The 19,439-nt window shown below is 38.4% G+C and overlaps 1 protein-coding gene across 9 annotated transcripts in view; it reads right to left on the reverse strand.

The window, feature by feature from the left end:
* The window catches only part of AUTS2 (activator of transcription and developmental regulator AUTS2), a 1,221,294-nt gene that overhangs the window by 682,301 nt on the left and 519,554 nt on the right, over positions 1 to 19,439 (reverse strand). For all 9 annotated transcript variants that reach the window (XM_061402554.1, XM_061402555.1, XM_061402553.1 and 6 more), the window contains 2 exons: positions 18,522 to 18,623; positions 1,443 to 1,478 (listed from right to left, as the gene is read on the reverse strand). In XM_061402554.1, the coding sequence (XP_061258538.1) occupies positions 1,443 to 1,478; positions 18,522 to 18,623 (138 nt within the window). The remainder of the gene's footprint in view (positions 1 to 1,442; positions 1,479 to 18,521; positions 18,624 to 19,439) is intronic.

The raw sequence follows: 19,439 nt of genomic DNA on the forward strand, positions 1-19,439 counted from the left end.
TCTGGAAGTAATCAGAGGCTGAGTCAGTGGCATTGGCCTCCTTCTGCTGAAGAAAGTAAAGAGGGGGGATTTAGCTTTTGGATAGAGAATAAACATTGGCAGGCTCCAGATTTTACTTCCAGCATCTCAACCCACATCCAGCCTGGTGTGAAGAGATGGCAGATGGGACTACTTCTGTTATTTCGGCTGCTGAAGCAGGATCTTGTTTCAGCATCCTGCTTGTTTCTATAAGCATGAATATTCAACCACAATAAGGAGTAAGGATAAGTGTGCTGACTGTATGAAGCAGGTAACAAGAAATCATCAACCCTTTCTCTTTGTATCATAGGCTAAGACCAGAAAAAAAAAAAATCAACATTTAATAAATGCCACTTCATCTAAGCTTGGAAAAGACTTATTATTCAATGAAAAGATGCTTGTTTTCATGGATTTAATGTAAATGTAAGGAGAGAAATGTGTGGGCAGAAGAAAGCCAAAGTAATTAGCATTTTAGGGGGGAGAAATTTAAAGGCAACACAACAGAATCAGTAACCATTTTCCACTTTATTTTCATGATTTCATTATTTTCCCTGAAAATGCTGAGCAGATATTAGAGTATCTGTGTTCATCACTCAGAACATAAATAAGATTCCTTCAAATTCCTTTAAATATCACAACAAATGTCTACATGGGCATGTTATCCCACTGTGTAAATAACGTTTATGTGTAATTCTTATTTATTTATATTTTGAAAAGCATTACTGAATCCAAGAAGGATAATTTAGCTATAGATAAGAGGAATGGAAGTGACAATTTCTTCATGAATGAGAAATATTGGGCTAAGCCCTGAGGTGTATCACCATCCACACACTTCCCAAAGGACAGATAATAAGGTCTTAAAATTAAATAATACACCTATAGTCAATAAAATGACAAGTTTGATGATTGATGGGGAAAAAATCTAAAGGCCACCTACTCAGACTGTGAGGGAAAGCATACAGTCACCTCTCAAAAAAATTAAAATATGGCAATTCATTGCATAAGTGGGGCAGTTCTTCAAGGGATCTTAAAGAACATGTATACCTCATTGCATAAATTGAATTCCATCTTCCACTTGACCACTTGCACTTGACACTTCTCACTAAAAAACCAATTTTTCAGGAAAGGTGGCACAGGTCAAGCAGGATTCCCTGTATCTCCTTACTCTGCCAGGTGAGGGGCAAACGTGCTGGGTGCTAGGAACCAGACACATTTTTGAGACTGACTTGTGAACCCTAGTGCCCAGCAGGTGATATATTTTAAAAATAAAACAACTCTCAGTTAAAAGATGGACATCAGTCTGCTCTTCAGGACTGAGAGGGAATTTCTTGGACGTTTTTTTTTCACATCCTAATGAGTATATATTACACAAGAAAATGAATGCCAGCGCGAGGCACACATGTGGAAGTTGAGATAAAACTTACGAAGTAGCCTGTTCCCAAGCTGGAAGGAGCTGAACTCTGCAAGAAAGCATAAAAACAAAGTGGAAAATCAGCAATGGTTTTTAACACGTTCCAATCCACACAGCTCATTACCAGTTCTTCGCAGGCTTTTCATCACGACACCACATCGCCTGTATACGCGGCCCCTTGTCATCTGCTACTGATACAAACACCGTGTTGCTTAATTTTCCCCTTTACATCTCTCAACAACTCAGAGATGCTAACGTGCTATTTACTGAATTCCAAGCTTCTGCGGTGGACGTAATTGCCAATTTATTTGACAGGCAGCTGGGTAATGAATTAATGATGGCATTTCGCCCTGCACTGAGACTAAACAGACACGCATCAGCCTGCCTCCCTGACTTGCTGACATTCAATGCCCTGGTCTCAAGCTACTCAGTTTTGTGGCCGCAAAGGGGCAGGCAAGAGGAAAGAGCCCAGACTGACTTGAAAATAAAAAGCCCAGTGGGTTTGGATGACTTTTCCAGTGTGTGACCTACTTGCCAGCTTATTCCCTCAAGGCACCAGTTAGTACACACAGAGCGCTTTTCAAAACTGAGACATTTTGTAAACATAATTAGTAGACTAAAATGCAAAGAATGTGTGGGTAAAGGGAAGTGGTGAAAAGCACCATTCTTCTAAAGGTTTTAGTCACCAAAGTTATCAGTTTAGGCTTCCACAGTTCTCACACAAAGGGAACTAAAAAACAGTGATGCTGAGACGTACCTGGGCCATCACTTCATAGGGGAAAGAGACCCAAAAAAGAACTTGGTTTGAATTTTAAACTTGTCTGTGTTGTTTTTTCCCCCTAAAACCTCTCATTACAAATTCTTTAATTTGCAGTGTCCTCTTTATGAACGAGAGAGGCCCCAGATAAGCTTGAAACAAAAAGAACGCTAACACTGAGACACTCCTCAGGTCTCAGCAAGGAATCCTTGTACCAGCAAGGCCTCTCCCTGCCAGGCTTGGGCCGGTTGTTACACCTTCCACCTACAGGGAACGGACTTCCACGGTGATGCAACAGTTACTTGGGTAACCTCTAACTGTTCTACCTAAATGCCTGGTCCCTGCTCTGCAAACCACAGGTAGCATGTACCCTCTGCTTGACTCATCCTGGTTTCCCTAGCACTTAGCTCAATGCCTTGCACATAGGAGGCATTTGGTAAGTATTAGTTGAATTAATGTATGTATAAATCGATGAATGCTTAGACTGTATGGGGATGGGACTCAGGTGAACTTAACATCTCCAAAAATCATATCTCCAAATATAGATATGATTCTTGATTTTATATCAGTTTTGAAAAGGAAATAATGGTGCTGTAAGTACAAAGAGCATCTGTATCAAACAAGGACATTAAGCTCCAGGGCATTCCTAAATTCAGCACCTGGAGCAAAACTTTCTTCCCCTCAGTGTTCCAGACAGGCTTGGGGGAATAAAGAACCTAGATATGTGATCCTGGACACTGGATTTTCAAAAACCTTGCTGCATTTGTGCTCCTATAAACGGTACGTAGGGAGAGCAACAGTAGTCATGGAGACAGCTCCTCAGAGCAATGATTAGCCATGTGATGGCATCACCTGTTTTCAGCACCCACCACCCCCACTCCCCCACCCATGGCAGAACACAGGAAGGCAAAAGCCAAGTTAGATCTCCACCAGCCTGGAGTTGTGCCCCTGGGAGGCAAACTCATTTTAGAATGAATTACTCAGAGAGAGCATGGGATTTGTTTATTTCAGTGTTTCCCCCCCCTTTCTGCAAATGTATTTTTTATCCCAGAAGCAGAAGGACCCCTTCAAGCCCACCTCCCCACCCCCACATACATATCATCTTATTGTATACCAAGAAAATGACATCCTTCAGGTCCCGGGAAGCTCTGTTATACTCATTTTGCATATATATTGTACATTACTCAGGGAGCTGGGTGGAGAAGAGAGCTTTGTTGTGCATATTTGTTCTGGCTATTGTTTATGCAGGTCTGACTGAATGAGGGAACAGTGGGTATCATTTCAATTTCTGATGTCAACATCAAATTACTTATTTAATTTCATGCCTGGCGAAGCATTGTATAGCTACACGCAGAATCATTTCACTTCATTTGTTATGCTGTGTTTTCGTGGCGATTGGCTTGCCTTCCAACTGACAGCTTTAATTACGACATGAATTTGATTGCACTGCCGAGGAATTAACATAATGCAACAAAGCATTTAAGAACCCTGCCTTACAACACCCCCCTCACATACACACGCATGCATGCACGCACGAGCACAGACAGACACATGAAGGAACAGACCCAAGATCCTCATGTACATGAAAGGTCCACTGGAGTTTCAACTTTTGCTAGAAAGCATATAGAACTAGAGAGTCAGAGGCTACCCACATTTGAACTCACCATTTTTTGTGTGTGTGTGTGTGTGGCATTCAGCTATAATTTCTGGACCTAGCAGAAAAGTTCATAGAAAAACTCTTCTAATCTACTTTGCCAAATGTCCATGGCGTTGACATTTCCTCCCCTCTAACTCCTTTCTCCACTATATTTTTCTTGGCCGATTGCCAGCTCCCTTCAATCATTGCTGGAAAACTTGAACAGAAACGTTTCTGAAGTAAAGTGATTTCTCCTTGGTCCAGTTCTATAAGCCCAAGAATCTGCTAAGGCCCTGTGTTCAGTGGGATGCTACTCCTGGTCCTTCACCATCGGACAGAGGTATAGCAGAAGTTTTGAGACCAGCAACAGGGCAGAGAAGCAGGGTTTCACTGACACTCAGGTCACATACCACATGCCTCAGGCCTTGCTAACCAAAAATCCAGAAAAGTCTCTGTCATTTATACTTAATCTAAGTATATATTTAAAAGCTGAAAATATTTGATAGTTTTAACATTTTTCCAAGTCACAAATTCCATGAACAACTTAAACCATGGGCAACAATAGATTATGCTACATTATTGTGTTAGTAGCTCAGTTGTGTCCAACTCTTTGTGACGCCAAGGAATGTGGCCCCACCAGACTCCTCTGTCCATGGGATTTTCCAGGCAAGAGTGGGTTGCCATTCCCTTCTCCAGGGGATCTTCCCAACCCAGGGATTGCAGGCAGATTCTTTACCACCTGAGCCACCAGGAAAGTCCCAGATTATCCTATAAAAATGAAATAAGTATTTAAAAATAGCTTTTTTACTGTTAGAAATGTTTTATGTTTCTATAGCTATTTGTTTACAAATGTGCATCTAGGAATTATTATTGTTTTCTCATGTTACAGGAGACAGACAACATGAAGAAAGGGCTCAGGAAAGCAGATAGGTGATGATGTCCTGACCACTGAACCATTTGATGAAATCAAGTTGAATTTTAACTTTCTATGCTTCCCCAATTTATAATGAGAGGAAAGGGGCTTCCATTTTTGTTGCTTGGACAGAGACTGCATACATTGTCCAAACTATATAGCAAAAGTGGCCACAGAATCTAAAAAAGGGTATAAGTCAAAATGAGGCTTGAAAAACTAAGTTTTTTTAATTCAATAAATAAAAGCATCCTTGAATTTAAAAGCATTTGAAGTCAATCATATACACACGTTTAGGCAAATATGTTTGTTGAATAATGAAAAAGGCTTATTTCTTTAAGAAATTCTTATTTCTTTAAGTGATAGAGTTGCCAATTCATTCATATTTTCTGTGTATTACATAGAAATGAGAGGTATAGAGGGACTGAGAAAACAGAGTTAGAAAAAGTATTTAGTGGTTTCCACGAGAAGACAAGAGTATGAAGAAATTCCAGACAGTTGGCTATCGGATATGTGATTTCCAGGCTCATTATAAGCTATCTCCTGTTTAACATGGTCTTTGCATTTGTTTTTTTGTTTTTTCCCAGATTTGACCACTGTTCCAGCAATCTCCGCAAATCACCTACCTCGAACTCATTAAGTTGTAAAGAGGAGCTTTCTTACAAACACACTGTGCCTCGGTCTCCGAGCTGCGCGGGCCGCAGACACAGTAATGGGGCGCATCGCTGAAAGACATTTTCCAGGAAGGAGGATGCTGCTGTTGACATTCAAGTCCGCCAGCAGACAGTCATTGAATGCATGCTCATTCTACTCCTCTCATTGCCCCCCACCTGACTTGCTTTCCATCTCTGTTACTAAGCTATTATTGAAGCTACTCATTAAACCCATGAAGTTAAAATTTCTGTTTTAACATCTTACCTGGAACAAGGGATTTCAAAAATCGGTTATCCATCCAAAATAGATGTACTCCCTTCATTAGAGATCTACACAGAGAGGCCATGGCTACTATTATGGCTCCCTAAGCATGTGATAGATGTGTGCTTCACCCCAGAGGAAAATGTAAGCTCTGACCCTAGGGCTAATTTAAATACAGTATTTTAAAATTCTTCCAAATTATCATGCGTGTCTGACATCCCTGCCTATCCACCCTCATGTTATACTTTTTCTTCTTGGGAGTGAAAAGTAGAAGGATCATGCTAAGAATCACATGGCCAAGTATATTTCTTACAAAGGTCACAAGACGAGTTCATTTGTTTTCTGTAGTGTTTTAGAAAACAATGACAATTAAAAGAACCTAAAATTTTAATCTTAAGAAATGTGCCTTGGAGATAAAGATTACTGATAACTTATAAAGATGAAAAATATATATAAATAGAGAAATGAACCACTAGTGGAAGTAAAAACGTGGGCACAACTTGAAAAAACATCACGGGTGGAAACGGTCACTTCCAAATTCAATTTTCAACCTGTTACAATCCATTTGAAGTTGTTACCAGCTCTCATCTCTATTCAGCAGCCTTCGGGCTTTTCCCCCTAATTTCATTCTTGCTCTCATTTTTATCTGCAGTTATTCACATAAAAGGAAAAGTAAACATTTTAAAATAAAAATTACAACATTCCTTCTAACACCTTTGAGAGGCTTTTTAAATATTCACTTATATGGTAGGTTAAATAGTGTCCCCCTAAAATTACAGGGCCTTCTTGGAACCTAAGAATGTGATTGTGAGGGTTAATTTTATGCATTGACTTCATTGTGCCACTGGGTAACCAGATATCTGCTCAAATGTTAGTCTGGGTGTTACTCTGAGGGTGTTTTTGGATGAGTTTAACATTTAAACTAACAGGATGAGTAAAGCATACTGTAAGTAAAGCATAATGTAAGTGGGCCTCATCCAATCTGTTTAATAGAACATAAGGGATGGCTGTACTCAAATTAAGAGGGAATTCCCTTGACTCAGCCTTCAAAGTGAAACAGTTTCCCCGCCACTTTCAGGCTCAGACAGACTGACACATAGACTTTTCTGGGGTGTCAAGCCCTCCAGTCTTTCTGGTTCTCAGACTTTGGGGCTCAGACTGGAACTAACCATCAGCTCTCCTAGGTCCTCAGCTTGCTGACTGTACATTTTGAGACTTGTGAACCTCCATAACTGTTCAAGTCTATACATTTTATGACTCTGTTTCTCTTGAGAACCCTGACTGATATAAATGAACTTGTTTGGAAACAGGGACTTTGCAGGTGCAATTAAGTTGAGGTCATACTGGATTTAGGTGGAACCTAAATCCAATGACTGCTCTCCTTATAAGGAAATCAGATGTACAGAGCTACAAATAGAGTAAAAGGCCATGTGAATAGAGGCACACATTAAAGTGAGGTGGTTATAAGCCAAGTATCATCAAGGATTTTAAGAAGCAACCAGAAGCCAGTAGAGCAAAGGAAGGACTCCTTTCTGAGACTTCAGAGAAATCATGGCCCTGCCAATACTTAATGCTGGACCTCTAGCCTTAAAAACTACAAGATAATAATAAATTTATTGTTTTAAGTTTCCTGGTTTGAGATTATGCATACAGACGCCCAGGAAACCAAGAGAGTCTATAGCCGCCTTACTATGAACTAGAAAATATCATGTGATCAGCTCCTGTATTCATTCCCTCTGCTCTAGCCACAAAAGCCTGCCCCACCCCTCACATTTAAACATGTCAGGCTTACCCCTGAGTCAAGGCCATGATCTTGTCACTTATCTTGCCTCAATATTCTTCCCCCGTTTCATCATTCAGGCTTCAGTTTAAACATCACCAAACAAAAAGGACTAATTCAATTACTCCAGTTAAAGTGGCAACACCCTGCCACACCCCCCACTACTGCTTTGTTTACTTCGTAAAATGTATTCCATCAAAAATAACGTTATCGTTTGCTCTCAGGTTTGCTGTTTGCCTTCCTCAATAGAGTAGAAGCTTCATGAAGCCAAAGGTTTCATCTTGTTCCCCACTCAACCTCAAGTGTCCAGAACTACACCTGACACTTAGAAGGTATTAGATAAATATTCCTGGACAATCGAAACACTGGTGTATCCAAGAAAACACAGAAAAATACGATACAGGAAATGCAAAAGACATAAACAAAATGGTAGGGAAAATGAAAATATGGCAAAAATAGAAAAAGAAAAGAAAGGAGAAACAGAATACCAAGAGTCTGTAACAGGTCTGGATTAGATTTTCTACTTAAATACAGGGAAGTTCATTGATGGTGTGGACTGTGACCGTTTCTTCCTTAATAGTAACTAGTAAACCTGGCAATAAAGTTTGGGTGCTGGGTGGGAAGAAAGGAGGCTAGGACAGATGCTTGCACAGATGGATGGGTGTTGGGACAGTGGGCTAGACAAACCAGTAAAAACCCGGAAACCTGGGAGATTCGAGATAGGAGAAGGGACATCTCAAAAAGCAGCAGAAAAAATGCATCAACTGTGGTATTAAATGAACTAAAGAGCTACAGAGCAATAAGATTAGAGAATTGTATTGCATAATAGTTACGAGAATTCCCCTTTGACCTAACTTGAAATGTTTCAATTCTTTTAACATCTTGAACATTTTAAAAGTATGAAATATTTGTCTGCCTTTTCACAATTAAAATCTTGACCCCAAATTCTTTCAGAGATAGATTAGTCACATCCATGTAGTTATATGAATAAAGCATTAAAGGAGTTTATTTCCACAGGGTGGTGGCAGGAAGAGTCTGCTAGAAGTGAAATTGGGCTACAGAAGAAGAAAAAAAAAAAAAAAAGAGTACTCCAGAAGAAACAAGTAGAAGGTATAAACCACAGGGAAGTAGGGGAAGAAAGGGAAGATGAAGAGGTAGCTTCATACATCCTGGTGGAAGATTCTGCTAATAGCCTCAGGAGTGTGGGACTTTGTCTGCAGGATCTTAAACAAGATGGTTTAATAGTGAGTTCTGACTCTCAGAAAAACAACTGTTGGGACTTATCCAGTCCAGTGGCTGGGACTCCATGTTCTCAACGCAGGGGGCTCAAGTTCGATCCCTGATTAGGGAACTAGATCCCACATGAATGACTAAGACTTTGCATGCCAAAACCAAGATCTGGTGCAACCAATAAAGAAAGTAAGTAAATAAATATTTTTAAAAAACAACAACTGTGGAAGCTTTGTAGAGTAACAGGGCAAAGAAAACAGAGCTGGGTCAGATTCTATCACTGGGAGGCCACAGTAATCACGGTAATCATCTATGTAAGAAATGATAAGGGCATCTGAACATCAGTCACGTAAAGGTGAAGATGATCATAGCCAAATGCTTCCTCAGAAATACAGTGACTACGTTAAACAGGAAGAGGAAGGAAAACAGTTCAAGTTTGAAGGTAATAGCTCTGAGATCCAGTATGGAGATAGGGAAATAAAAGAGTTCAGGTTTGAGAAAACAGAGTATAAGGAGGATTTTATTTGAGAGGAAAACGGTGTTTGTCACGATTGAGACAAGCAGGTGTCGTGGAACTGCCAGCTACAAGGGAATTCAAATCAGAAAATTTAGAAAAGGCTCCTACGGTAAGTATAAACCTGATGTAAAAGAAGGGAATAAATATTTTTGAGCACAGTGAATGTGCCAAGAACTGTTAAAGTAATTCAAACACATGGTACCAGGTAATTTTTAAAAGAAACCTTACATGGTAGATGAAATGACCCCCATTTTGCAGAATAAGAAACCAAGGCTTGGAAAGATCAAATTTTTTGCTCAAGGTCACATGGATAATAAACAGCAAACTAGCTATTAAAACTTATCTGTTTGTAACAAATGCCCATGATCACTTTAAAATTTGAGGTTTTGTTCTATGTGTTAAGTCTTTAAGTAAGTTTATCTCAAGACTTTTGACAACTTCCTCAGTTACAAAATACTGTTTAAGTTTAGAAGCAATACTTTCCCTTCTGAATAACTCATCATGAATATTTATATAGTCAATTATTCCCCTTAACTTTTTCCTTAGTGACTAATCTAAACAAGTTACTGTTTCTCCTTGATGTGGACAATGTGAGAGTCCCTGTAGACTACTATTCCCTCCTGGCAATGTGCTGTGGGGATACATAATTTGGAAAAGCCAAGCACATTTGGTTTTTGAGCTTTACCCATGAGTCAAATTCTCCAGCCACACTGGAATTCTTTTTTCTTAATCTTTTTGCCTGTCCAATTGAAAAAAAAAAAAAAGAAAGAAACAAAGCTGGAATAACATAGTTATCTTGATTAGAGGCACTTGAGGTAAGTCTCAACTTCCAGAGCTTCTAAAAATATCATTCCAGTGAGTGGAAGACTGAAAGAGAATTTCATCTCAGCTTAAAATCTAGAGTGGGCATTGTAAACTAACAGGGATTAAATTCACTTTCCTGCTTTAAGTAACTAAAACAACTAGACAAAATGTGTGAAAAAAACAAACTTTTTAAGAAACTGGGCAATAGCAGTGTAGTGATCTTAGAGAGACAGAAAGAAAACAAAATAATTCTTACAACTGCCCCAGCATAGTTCCTGGAGAGAGTTTTCATGCCATGTAGGGTGGCTGGGGGTAACCCAGGTAGATCCCAGAAGAATCCCTGAGTTGAGAAGGTAGAGTTGACAGTCAGAAGAAGCCAAGTCAGCTGAAATTAGCAAAGCAGAGGATGGGAGAAAAGTCAGGTTCACAGTGAGAAAAGCAGGAAACCAGGAGACATCTTTCCTCGTGTCATCACCGGAGTCCGTATCAGCACATCCATGAGACAAAAGTACCCAAGGCAAGGGGAATGACCACCGGGAAGGAGCAGGTAGAACGACTGTCAGAGTCACAGAGAGCCTTGGATAACTGGCACTCCCACCAGCCAGAGTGGAAAAACCTTGTCCACATCAGGAATTAGGCAGAGTCTTCAGCACTGGGGAAAAACAAGCTTTGTCCTAAAGGTTGTTCTGGATGCTCCAGCCAGAAAAGCATAAAAGCAAACCTCAGAAGAAATAAAAATATTATTTTCAAGTGGCATAATTGTATCCCAGAAAAAAAGCTCAAGAATATTTATGAAAACCAAAAATATCCAGCACTCATCAAAAACAAAAAAATTCCCAATATTTGGCACCTTAAAACAGTCAGCCACAAACAAAAGCCAGAAAATACAATCCATAATGAGGAAAAAAACCAATCAATAGAAACAGACTCAAAAATTACACAGATGACAGTTAGCAGAATATGAACATTGAAACAGTGATAACTATTTTCCACATGTTCAAGAAAGTAATGAAAGCATGAGCGTGGTAAGCAGCAACAAGGAGATATTTTAGCAAACAAAAACCAGTAGTGGTCTTTGAATCTATCTCCTGATTTTCTGATAGTCATTAGAGTAATTATTAGTTCTCCTTTAAGGAAAAAAAAAGAAAGTATCTTTATTCTTTAAAATATTATGGGGGTAGACATTGCCCTCATACCCAAAACAGTCATTTTGTGACTTGACTTGTCAAAGGCATTCATCTCAAAGATTTTAGATTGCAATGGCCCTGAGGCAAGGCTCTGCAACCTCACAACTATTCATGTGAAGGAAATAAGTGACTGGAGGTTTTGAAACATTTCACTAAAAGCCACCTACTTCTTTTTCTTCCCTTTTCTTTTTTCATATGTGTCATTTCTCCTTCTTTCATCTTTTAATGGTGCTGCAAGAAGTATGAATTTTAATAATAAGCAACATAAACCCAAAGTATATCACAGACTAACCTGACACAAGATTGACAGGATTGTTACAGCACTAGTATTTTTTTTTTTTAATTTTTTACTATGGTAAAAAAAAAAAATATATATATATATATATATATATACACACACACACACACACACATATAAAATAAAATGCAATATTTCAACTTATTTTAAGTGTACAATTCAGTGGCATCAGTTGCATCATAATGCAATGCAGCTATCAAAACTATCTATTTCTAAAACTTTCTTCACCACAAACAGAAACTTTGTTACAGTTAAACCATAACTCTCATCTTTCACAGTTTCCTACCCCTACCAGCGGTCCCTGGAAACTCCCATTCTACTTTCTGCCTCTAGGAACTTGCATATTCTAGATACTTCACATCAGAAAATATTTGTCTTTTTATGTCTAGATTCTTCCACTGAGCATAACGTTTTCAAGACTCGAACTTCATTCTTTTTTATGGCTAATGCTCCCATGTCCATATATGCCACTTTTTGTTCATCCATTTACCTGCTGATGAACTCTTGGGATGTTTACATCTTTTGCTTACTATAAATGATGCTGCAGTGAAAACTGGCATATAAGTATCTCTTTGAGGACCTGGTGTCTGGGTATATACCTAAAAGGAGAATTGGTGGCATGTATGGTAATTCTGTTTAGCTTTTTGAGGAATGTCAAGCTGTTTTCCACAGTGGATTTATCATTTTATATTTCCACCATCATGTACGAAGGTTTCAACTTCTTTAAATTCTTGCCAACACTTGCTATTTTCCTTTCTTCAAAGTATAACTATCCTAGTAGCTGTAAAGTAATATCTCATTCTGGTTTTGATTTGCATTTCCCCAATCACTATAATGATGAGCATTTTTCATGGGCTTACTGGTTATTTGTATATCTTCTTCGTATAAATATCTGCTTAAGTCCTTTGCCCATTATTGAATTCAGTTGTTTGTCTTTTTGTTGTAGTCTTTACATATTCTAGATATTAAACATTTATCAATTATATGATTTTCAAATATTTTCCTCCCACTCTTTGGGTTTTTTTTTTTTTTTTCATTTTCCTGACAATACCCATTGATGCACTGCTGCTGCTGCTGTTAAGTCGCTTCAGTCGTGTCCGACTCTGTGCGACCCCTGAGACAGCAGCCCATTAGGCTCCTCTGTCCCTGGGATTCTCCAGGCAAGAACACTGGAGTGGGTTGCCATTTCCTTCTCCAATGCATGAAAGTAAAAAGCGAAAGTGAAGTCGCTCAGTCGTGTCCGACTCTTAGCGACCCCATGGACTGCAGCCTACCAGGCTCCTCCATCCATGGATTTTCCAGGCAAGAGTACTGAAGTAGGGTGCCATTGCCTTCTCCACATTGATGCACAGAAGTTTTTAATTTTGATGAAGTCCAACTTATGTATTTTCTCTCTAGCTACTTGTGCTTTTGATGTCGTATCTAAAAATCCACTGCAAATTCAAGGTCATGAAGATTTACACACATTTTCCTGTAAGAATTTTATGGTTCTAGCCCTTACATTTAGGTCACTTATTAATTTTGAGTTAATTTTTGTTCATGGTGTGATGTAGGGGTCCAAATTCATTCTTTTGCATGGGAAAATCCAATTGTCCCAGCACCATCTGTTGAAGAGAAAATTCTTTCCCAATTAAATGGATATTAAACTCATGTTAAAAATCACTTTGCTATAGATGTATGAGTTTATTTCTGAACTTTCAATTCTATTCCATTGATCCATATGCTTACACTAACTCTAGTACCACACAGCTTCGATCACTGTAGCTTTGTAGTAAGTTTTGAAATTGGGAAGTGTGACTTTCCCAAACTTGTTTTATTTCAACACTGTGTTGACTTTTAGGGGCTTCATGCCATTTCATATGATTAGGAGTGTCCGATTTTCCATTTTTGCGAAAAAGGACATTGGAATTTTCACAGACATTGCATTGAATCTGTAGATTGGTTTGAAGGGTATTGATATCTTAACAATACTCAGTATTTCTATCCATGATCACAGAATATCTTTTGTCAATTTCTTTGATCAAAAGGAAAACAAATTTAGGGAAACCAGTAAAAAATATCTCAATAACCATACAATCCTGTGCTCTTGTTCCTTGACCTAGTGCGCTTTCATTTCTCTACTCTGTGATGAAATTATGATTAACTAATCCTGGAATAATTTCCAGGGTCAATATGATCTTATATTAAAAGCACAACAAAATCTCAGAACAGTTATTTAAGCATTAAGTACTGTTAACAAATTAGATAAGAAATATCTATTTCTTTAAATTTACAGTTCCACCACAAATTCAATGAAACATATAAACACAAGGAAATATTCTTGTATATATATTCATACTCACAGTGAAAGACTGAGTATTCTTTATTTATATATTTGATACTATACCACATTAAAAGAAAAGGTAATCATAACTAAGATATTAAGAGTTCTGCAAAAATATTATACTTTTTGTTTATCCCACTTAATTCTTGTACAAACTTGCTTGTGTACTCAGTCAATAGGCCATGTCCAACTCAGGCTCTTCTGCCCATGGGATTTCTCAGGCAAGACTACCAGGGTGGGTTGCTATTTACTCTCTAGGGAACCTTCCCAACCGAAGGATTGAACCCATGGCTCCTTCATTGGCAGGTGGATTCTTTATCACTGAGCCACCAAGGAAGCCCAAGAATTTAATAGTCCATATATCAAATGTCACCCTAAATTTAACAATCTTTCCTGAGAGGTACAGGAAGATCTCTGTGTCTTAGGGTTGCCTACCTTGACTGACAGAGAAATGGACAGTAAAAAAAGTTTTGAGTACATACCCCTAAGATACCTGTTTATGAATTATATATAAGAACTACTCCTTACTTACTAAATTGAATATTAGTAAAGCTTAATTTCTATTTTTTAAAGAAAAAATAAGCCATAATATTTTTTTCCTATAATACACTGGATCACCTTGTACAGCATAATCAAGAAAATTAGAGAATTAAAAAAGAAGAAAACAAAAGGGGAAGGTTTTTGCTCTTTATGATATATCCTCACTCTACTGCTTCTTGAAACTCAGAGACTCTGAACACTGTCTCATTTTTAAGCCAAAACAATCTTGAGAAAGTACAACAAAGTTGAAAGTATCAGGCTGCCAGACTTGACACTAAACTACAAAGCTATAGTAACCAAAACACTATGGTATTGGAACAAAAACGGACACGTGGGTCAATGAAACAGAACAGAGATCACAGAAATAAACCAACGCTCACAGGGTCTATTGATCTATGACAGAGGAGGCAAGAATAAACGATAGGGAAAAGAGTATCTTTAATGAATAGTGTTCGGAAAATTGGACAGCTACATGCAAATGAATGAAAGTGTACCACTTTCTCATGGTATATAAAAAAATAAGCTCAAAATGGATAAAAACTTAAATATAAGACCTGAAAGCATAGAACTCCTAGAAAAAAAATAATTACAGGCAGTAATCTCTTTGACATTAGTCTTACCAATTTTTTTTGGATATACCTGCTCAGGAAAGGGCAACAAAGAAGCAAAAATAAACAAATGGAACTATATATAAAGCTAAAAAGCTTTTTGAACAACAAAGGAAACTACCAACAAAACAAAAAAGTAACACTGATTTGGAGAAGATACTTGCAAATGATATTTCTGATAAGGGGTTGGTACCCAAAATGTATAAAGAACTCATAGAACTCAATGTCAAAAAAATAAACAACTTGATTAAAAAATACATAGAGAACCTAAATAGGCATGTTTCAAAGAAGACATACAGATGGCCAATATGCACATGAAAAATGTTAACATCATGAATCAGCAGGGAAATGCAAATCAAAACCACAATGAGATTATCACCTCACACCAGTTAGAATGGCTATCAAAAAGACAAGAAACGACCCAATCAAAAAATGGGCCAAAGAACTAAATAGACATTTCTCCAAAGAAGACATACAGATGGCTAACAAACACATGAAAAGATGCTCAACATCACTCATTATCAGAGAAATGCAAATCAAAGCCACAATGAGGTACCATTTCACGCCAGTCAGAACGGCTGCGATCCAAAAGTCTACAAGCAATAAATGCTGGAGAGGGTGTGGAGAAAAGGGAACCCTCTTATACTGTTGGTGGGAATGCAAACTAGTACAGCCACTATGGAGAACAGTGTGGAGATTCCTTAAAAAACTGGAAATAGAACTGCCATACAACCCAGCAATCCCACTGCTGGGCATATACACTGAGGAAACCAGAATTGAAAGAGACACATGTACCCCAATGTTCATCACAGCACTGTTTATAAAAGCCAGGACATGGAAGCAACCTAGATGTCCATCAGCAGACGAATGGATAAGAAAGCTGTGGTACATATACACAATGGAGTATTACTCAGCCACTAAGAAGAATATATTTGAATCAGTTCTTATGAGGTAGATGAAGCTGGAGCCTATTATACAGAGTGAAGTAAGCCAGAAAGAAAAACACCAATACAGTATACTAATGCATATATATAGAATTTAGAAAGATGGTAATGACAACCCTGTATGCGAGACAACAAAAGAGACACAGATGTATAGAACAGTCTTTTGGACTCTGTGGGAGAGGGAAGGGGGAGAATGGCATTAAAACATGTATAATATCATATAAGAAATGAATCGCCAGTCCAGGTTTGACGCAGGATACTGGAAGCTTGGGGCTGGTGCACTGGGATGACCCAGAGGGATGGTATGGGGAGGGAGGTGGGAGGGGGTTCAGGATGGGGAACACGTGTACACCCGTGGCAGATGCATGTTGATGTATGGCAAAACCAATACAATATTGTAAAGTAAAAATAAATAAATAAATAAAAAGAAAGACAAGAAACAATAAGTGGTGGTGAGAAGGTGGGCAAAAAGGGAAGCACTGTGCGTGGACTTTGAGAATGTAAATCTGTGCAGCCATTATGGAAAATAGTATGAAGATTACTCAAAAAACTAAAAATAGAACTACCATATGATCCAGGAATTCTACTTCTACTTCAACAGAAACAGTAAATCAAAAAATATATATATATATATGTATCCCGCCTTTCATTGCACCACTATTTACAACAGCCAAGATATGGAAGCAACCTAAATGTTTATCATCAGATAAATGAATTTAAAAAATACTATACACTGACGCACACAAACAAAGGAAGACAACTCAGCCATAAAAAAGAATGAAACCTTCTCAGTGGCAGCAACACAGAAAAACTGAAGGATACTGTGCTAAGTGAAATAAGTCAGACAGAGAAAAATGCGTACCGTATGATTTCACTTATACATAGAATCTACAAAACAAAGCAAACGAACAAACAAAACAGAAACAGACTCACAGACGTGGAGAACAAACAAGTGGCTGTCAAACAGTAGAGAGGTGATTGTGGGAGGATGGACAGACAAAGTCAGTAAAGGGAATTAAGTGTGAACTTCCAGTTATAAAATAAATATATCACAGGGATGTAAATGAACCTATAGAGAATACAGTCAATGATACCATAACAAATTTGTATTGTGACAGATGAAAGCTGGATTATTGTGGTGATCATTTCATAATCTATAAAAAACATCAAATCACTATGTTGTACACCTGAAACAAATGTAATACTATATATTAATTATATGCTGCTGTGCTGTGCTTAGTCGCTCAGTCATGTCCAACTTTTTGTGACCACACGGACTGTAGCCCACCAGGTCCCTCTATCCATGGGGACTTTCCAGGCAAGAATACCAGAGTGGGTTGCCATTCCCTCCTCCAGGGGATCCTCCCAACCCAGGGATTGAACCTAGGTTTCCCGCATTGCAGGTGGATTCTTTACTGTCTGAGCCACCAAAGAAGCTCAAGAATACTGGAGTGAGGAGCATACTATCCCTTCTCCAAGGGATCTTCCTGACCCAGGAATCAAACTAGGGTTTCCTGTATTGCAGGCAGATTGAAGCTACCAGGGAAGCCCATATTAATTATAACTCAATTTAAAAAGAAAAAGAAAGATGGTTAGAATCCTGAACTCACCACCTGTGGTGACTAAAGGGTAATCTGCAGCTTCCGGGGGGGGGGGGGAAGGAAGAAAGGAAAGAAAGACGAGGGAAGGCGGAGAGAGGGAGAGGGAAAGAAGTGATGAGAAGAGACAAGAAGAGAAAAAAGAAAAGAATCAGAAATTTCCCAAATTGAGTATGCTAATCACAAAAGGTAAAATGGTGTTATTTCTGGGAATGCTCTTCAATGGTTACCCAAATTATTTTTTTAGTGACAGTAGAATTATTTTCTTCCTCTAGTAAAAGTTTTTTGCAAATAAATCAAACAGGTTGGGAGGAAAAAAACAATACTGTCTCAACCTGTTAATGTTCCTTTTTTGCTATCACGAATAAAATTTTCCCCCTACTTGATCTATTTTAAAGGAAAGTTTTAAAATGTTGCTCTCAGGTGCAAAGATGGGTCAAGGATCCTGCTCTACGACACATTAGGGAGGGGTGTGAGACCACCCCAAGAGGGAAGAAGTAGTTCTGTGCCTTGCTGGTGCACAGGGGCCTGGAGGGTGGTTAGAACAGGTCTAGAAGGTGGACAGACCCCCTTAAGAGGCATGTAGTGTGTGCTCACGGGGGTTTTCCTCTAGAAATCAGAAGGAAAGTAAGTGGTGGGTTAGTCATCCCTTCCAACAGGAATAAAACCAAAGAAAGGGGCTGTTACAGATCTCACAGGTGAAAAAATGACAAAAGGCCCACATTTAAGTACGTCATCTCCCAGTTGCAGCACTGCCAGACTAGTTCTTCCATTTGTAACATGGATACCAAAAAGTATTATCACTTCCTTTTGTAATCCTTTTGTAAGCTGATAGATACGCCCAACCAACCTTATAATTCTTTAAAACACATTTTAAGTCAAACTAGGAAACAGAACAATACTATAAAGCAAGGCTCATATATGTGTCTGCCGAGAGAGGAAAAATGCTTGGGTATTTACAAAATGACATGAAGGGATGTGCTGGTGAACTGAAACTGGACTCAAGGGATGTGTGGTCTGGTGGTTTCAGTTTTTTTTAACTTACGTCGCTGAGCCTTTCCCGGGAGCTGCTCCTGTGGAAGCCTTTGGATTCTCCACTGGCGCTTTCACTGTCACTGTCCCTGCAGCTGTTCTGCCCTGGCTTGAGCTGAAGGAAGAAGAAAAGAGAAAAAAGAAAAGTGTCAGTGGTCTCCTCACACAACTGCTCCTTCACCCTTATTCTTTAAGCCTTGTCAAAAATGAACAATTTAAGGTCCTGGTCTTTAGCATTTTTCTCAGCTTCTGAATAGGGCCAGGTAAGCTGCTGTAGAAAGAAATATGGGGGATAAGATAAGTAAAACATTTAGCATAAAATGTCAATGTAGATAAAAAGACCTGAGCAAGCCTTAAATAAACACTTGAAAAGTCTAACATGAATCTTGGAGGGTAATCTTCCCTGAGATTTTTCCAATCCAGGTTTCACCAGCTATGATTTCCATCTTATTCTCTCTGTCCTCTTATGGAGAGAAAAAAAAAAAAAAGAACCAACAAAAAGAACAAAAAACAAGTTTTTCTTTTCCTAAGAGAAAATGATGAGATTCTTTATATTATCCTTTAACCACTAGGGAGACAATGACCCTGTTTTTCAAAATATTCTAAAGGTATTTTAAAATACCAAATTAAGACCAACAGCTTAAGTAAATTAAGTCAACATCCATTCAACAACTATGTATTAAGTATAACATCTGAGCCTGAGAGTAAAAACTAGAGATATGGTGCTTATTGACCAACTTAAATAGTCTCTGCTGTTTCATAGCTTTACAAAGCTGTTACCAGTTTCTACACATTTACTGGCTCTGATTTTCATGTACAGGATGTTGGACACATTTACCCAGATCTGATTTTCCATTCAAAATTAACAAACACACAGAACAGCAAACCACGAATCTATATAAGAGTGAGTCAAATTCACATGGACCATTAG

Source organism: Bos javanicus, chromosome 25 (genome assembly GCF_032452875.1).
Source record: "Bos javanicus breed banteng chromosome 25, ARS-OSU_banteng_1.0, whole genome shotgun sequence".
NCBI lineage: Eukaryota > Metazoa > Chordata > Mammalia > Artiodactyla > Bovidae > Bos > Bos javanicus.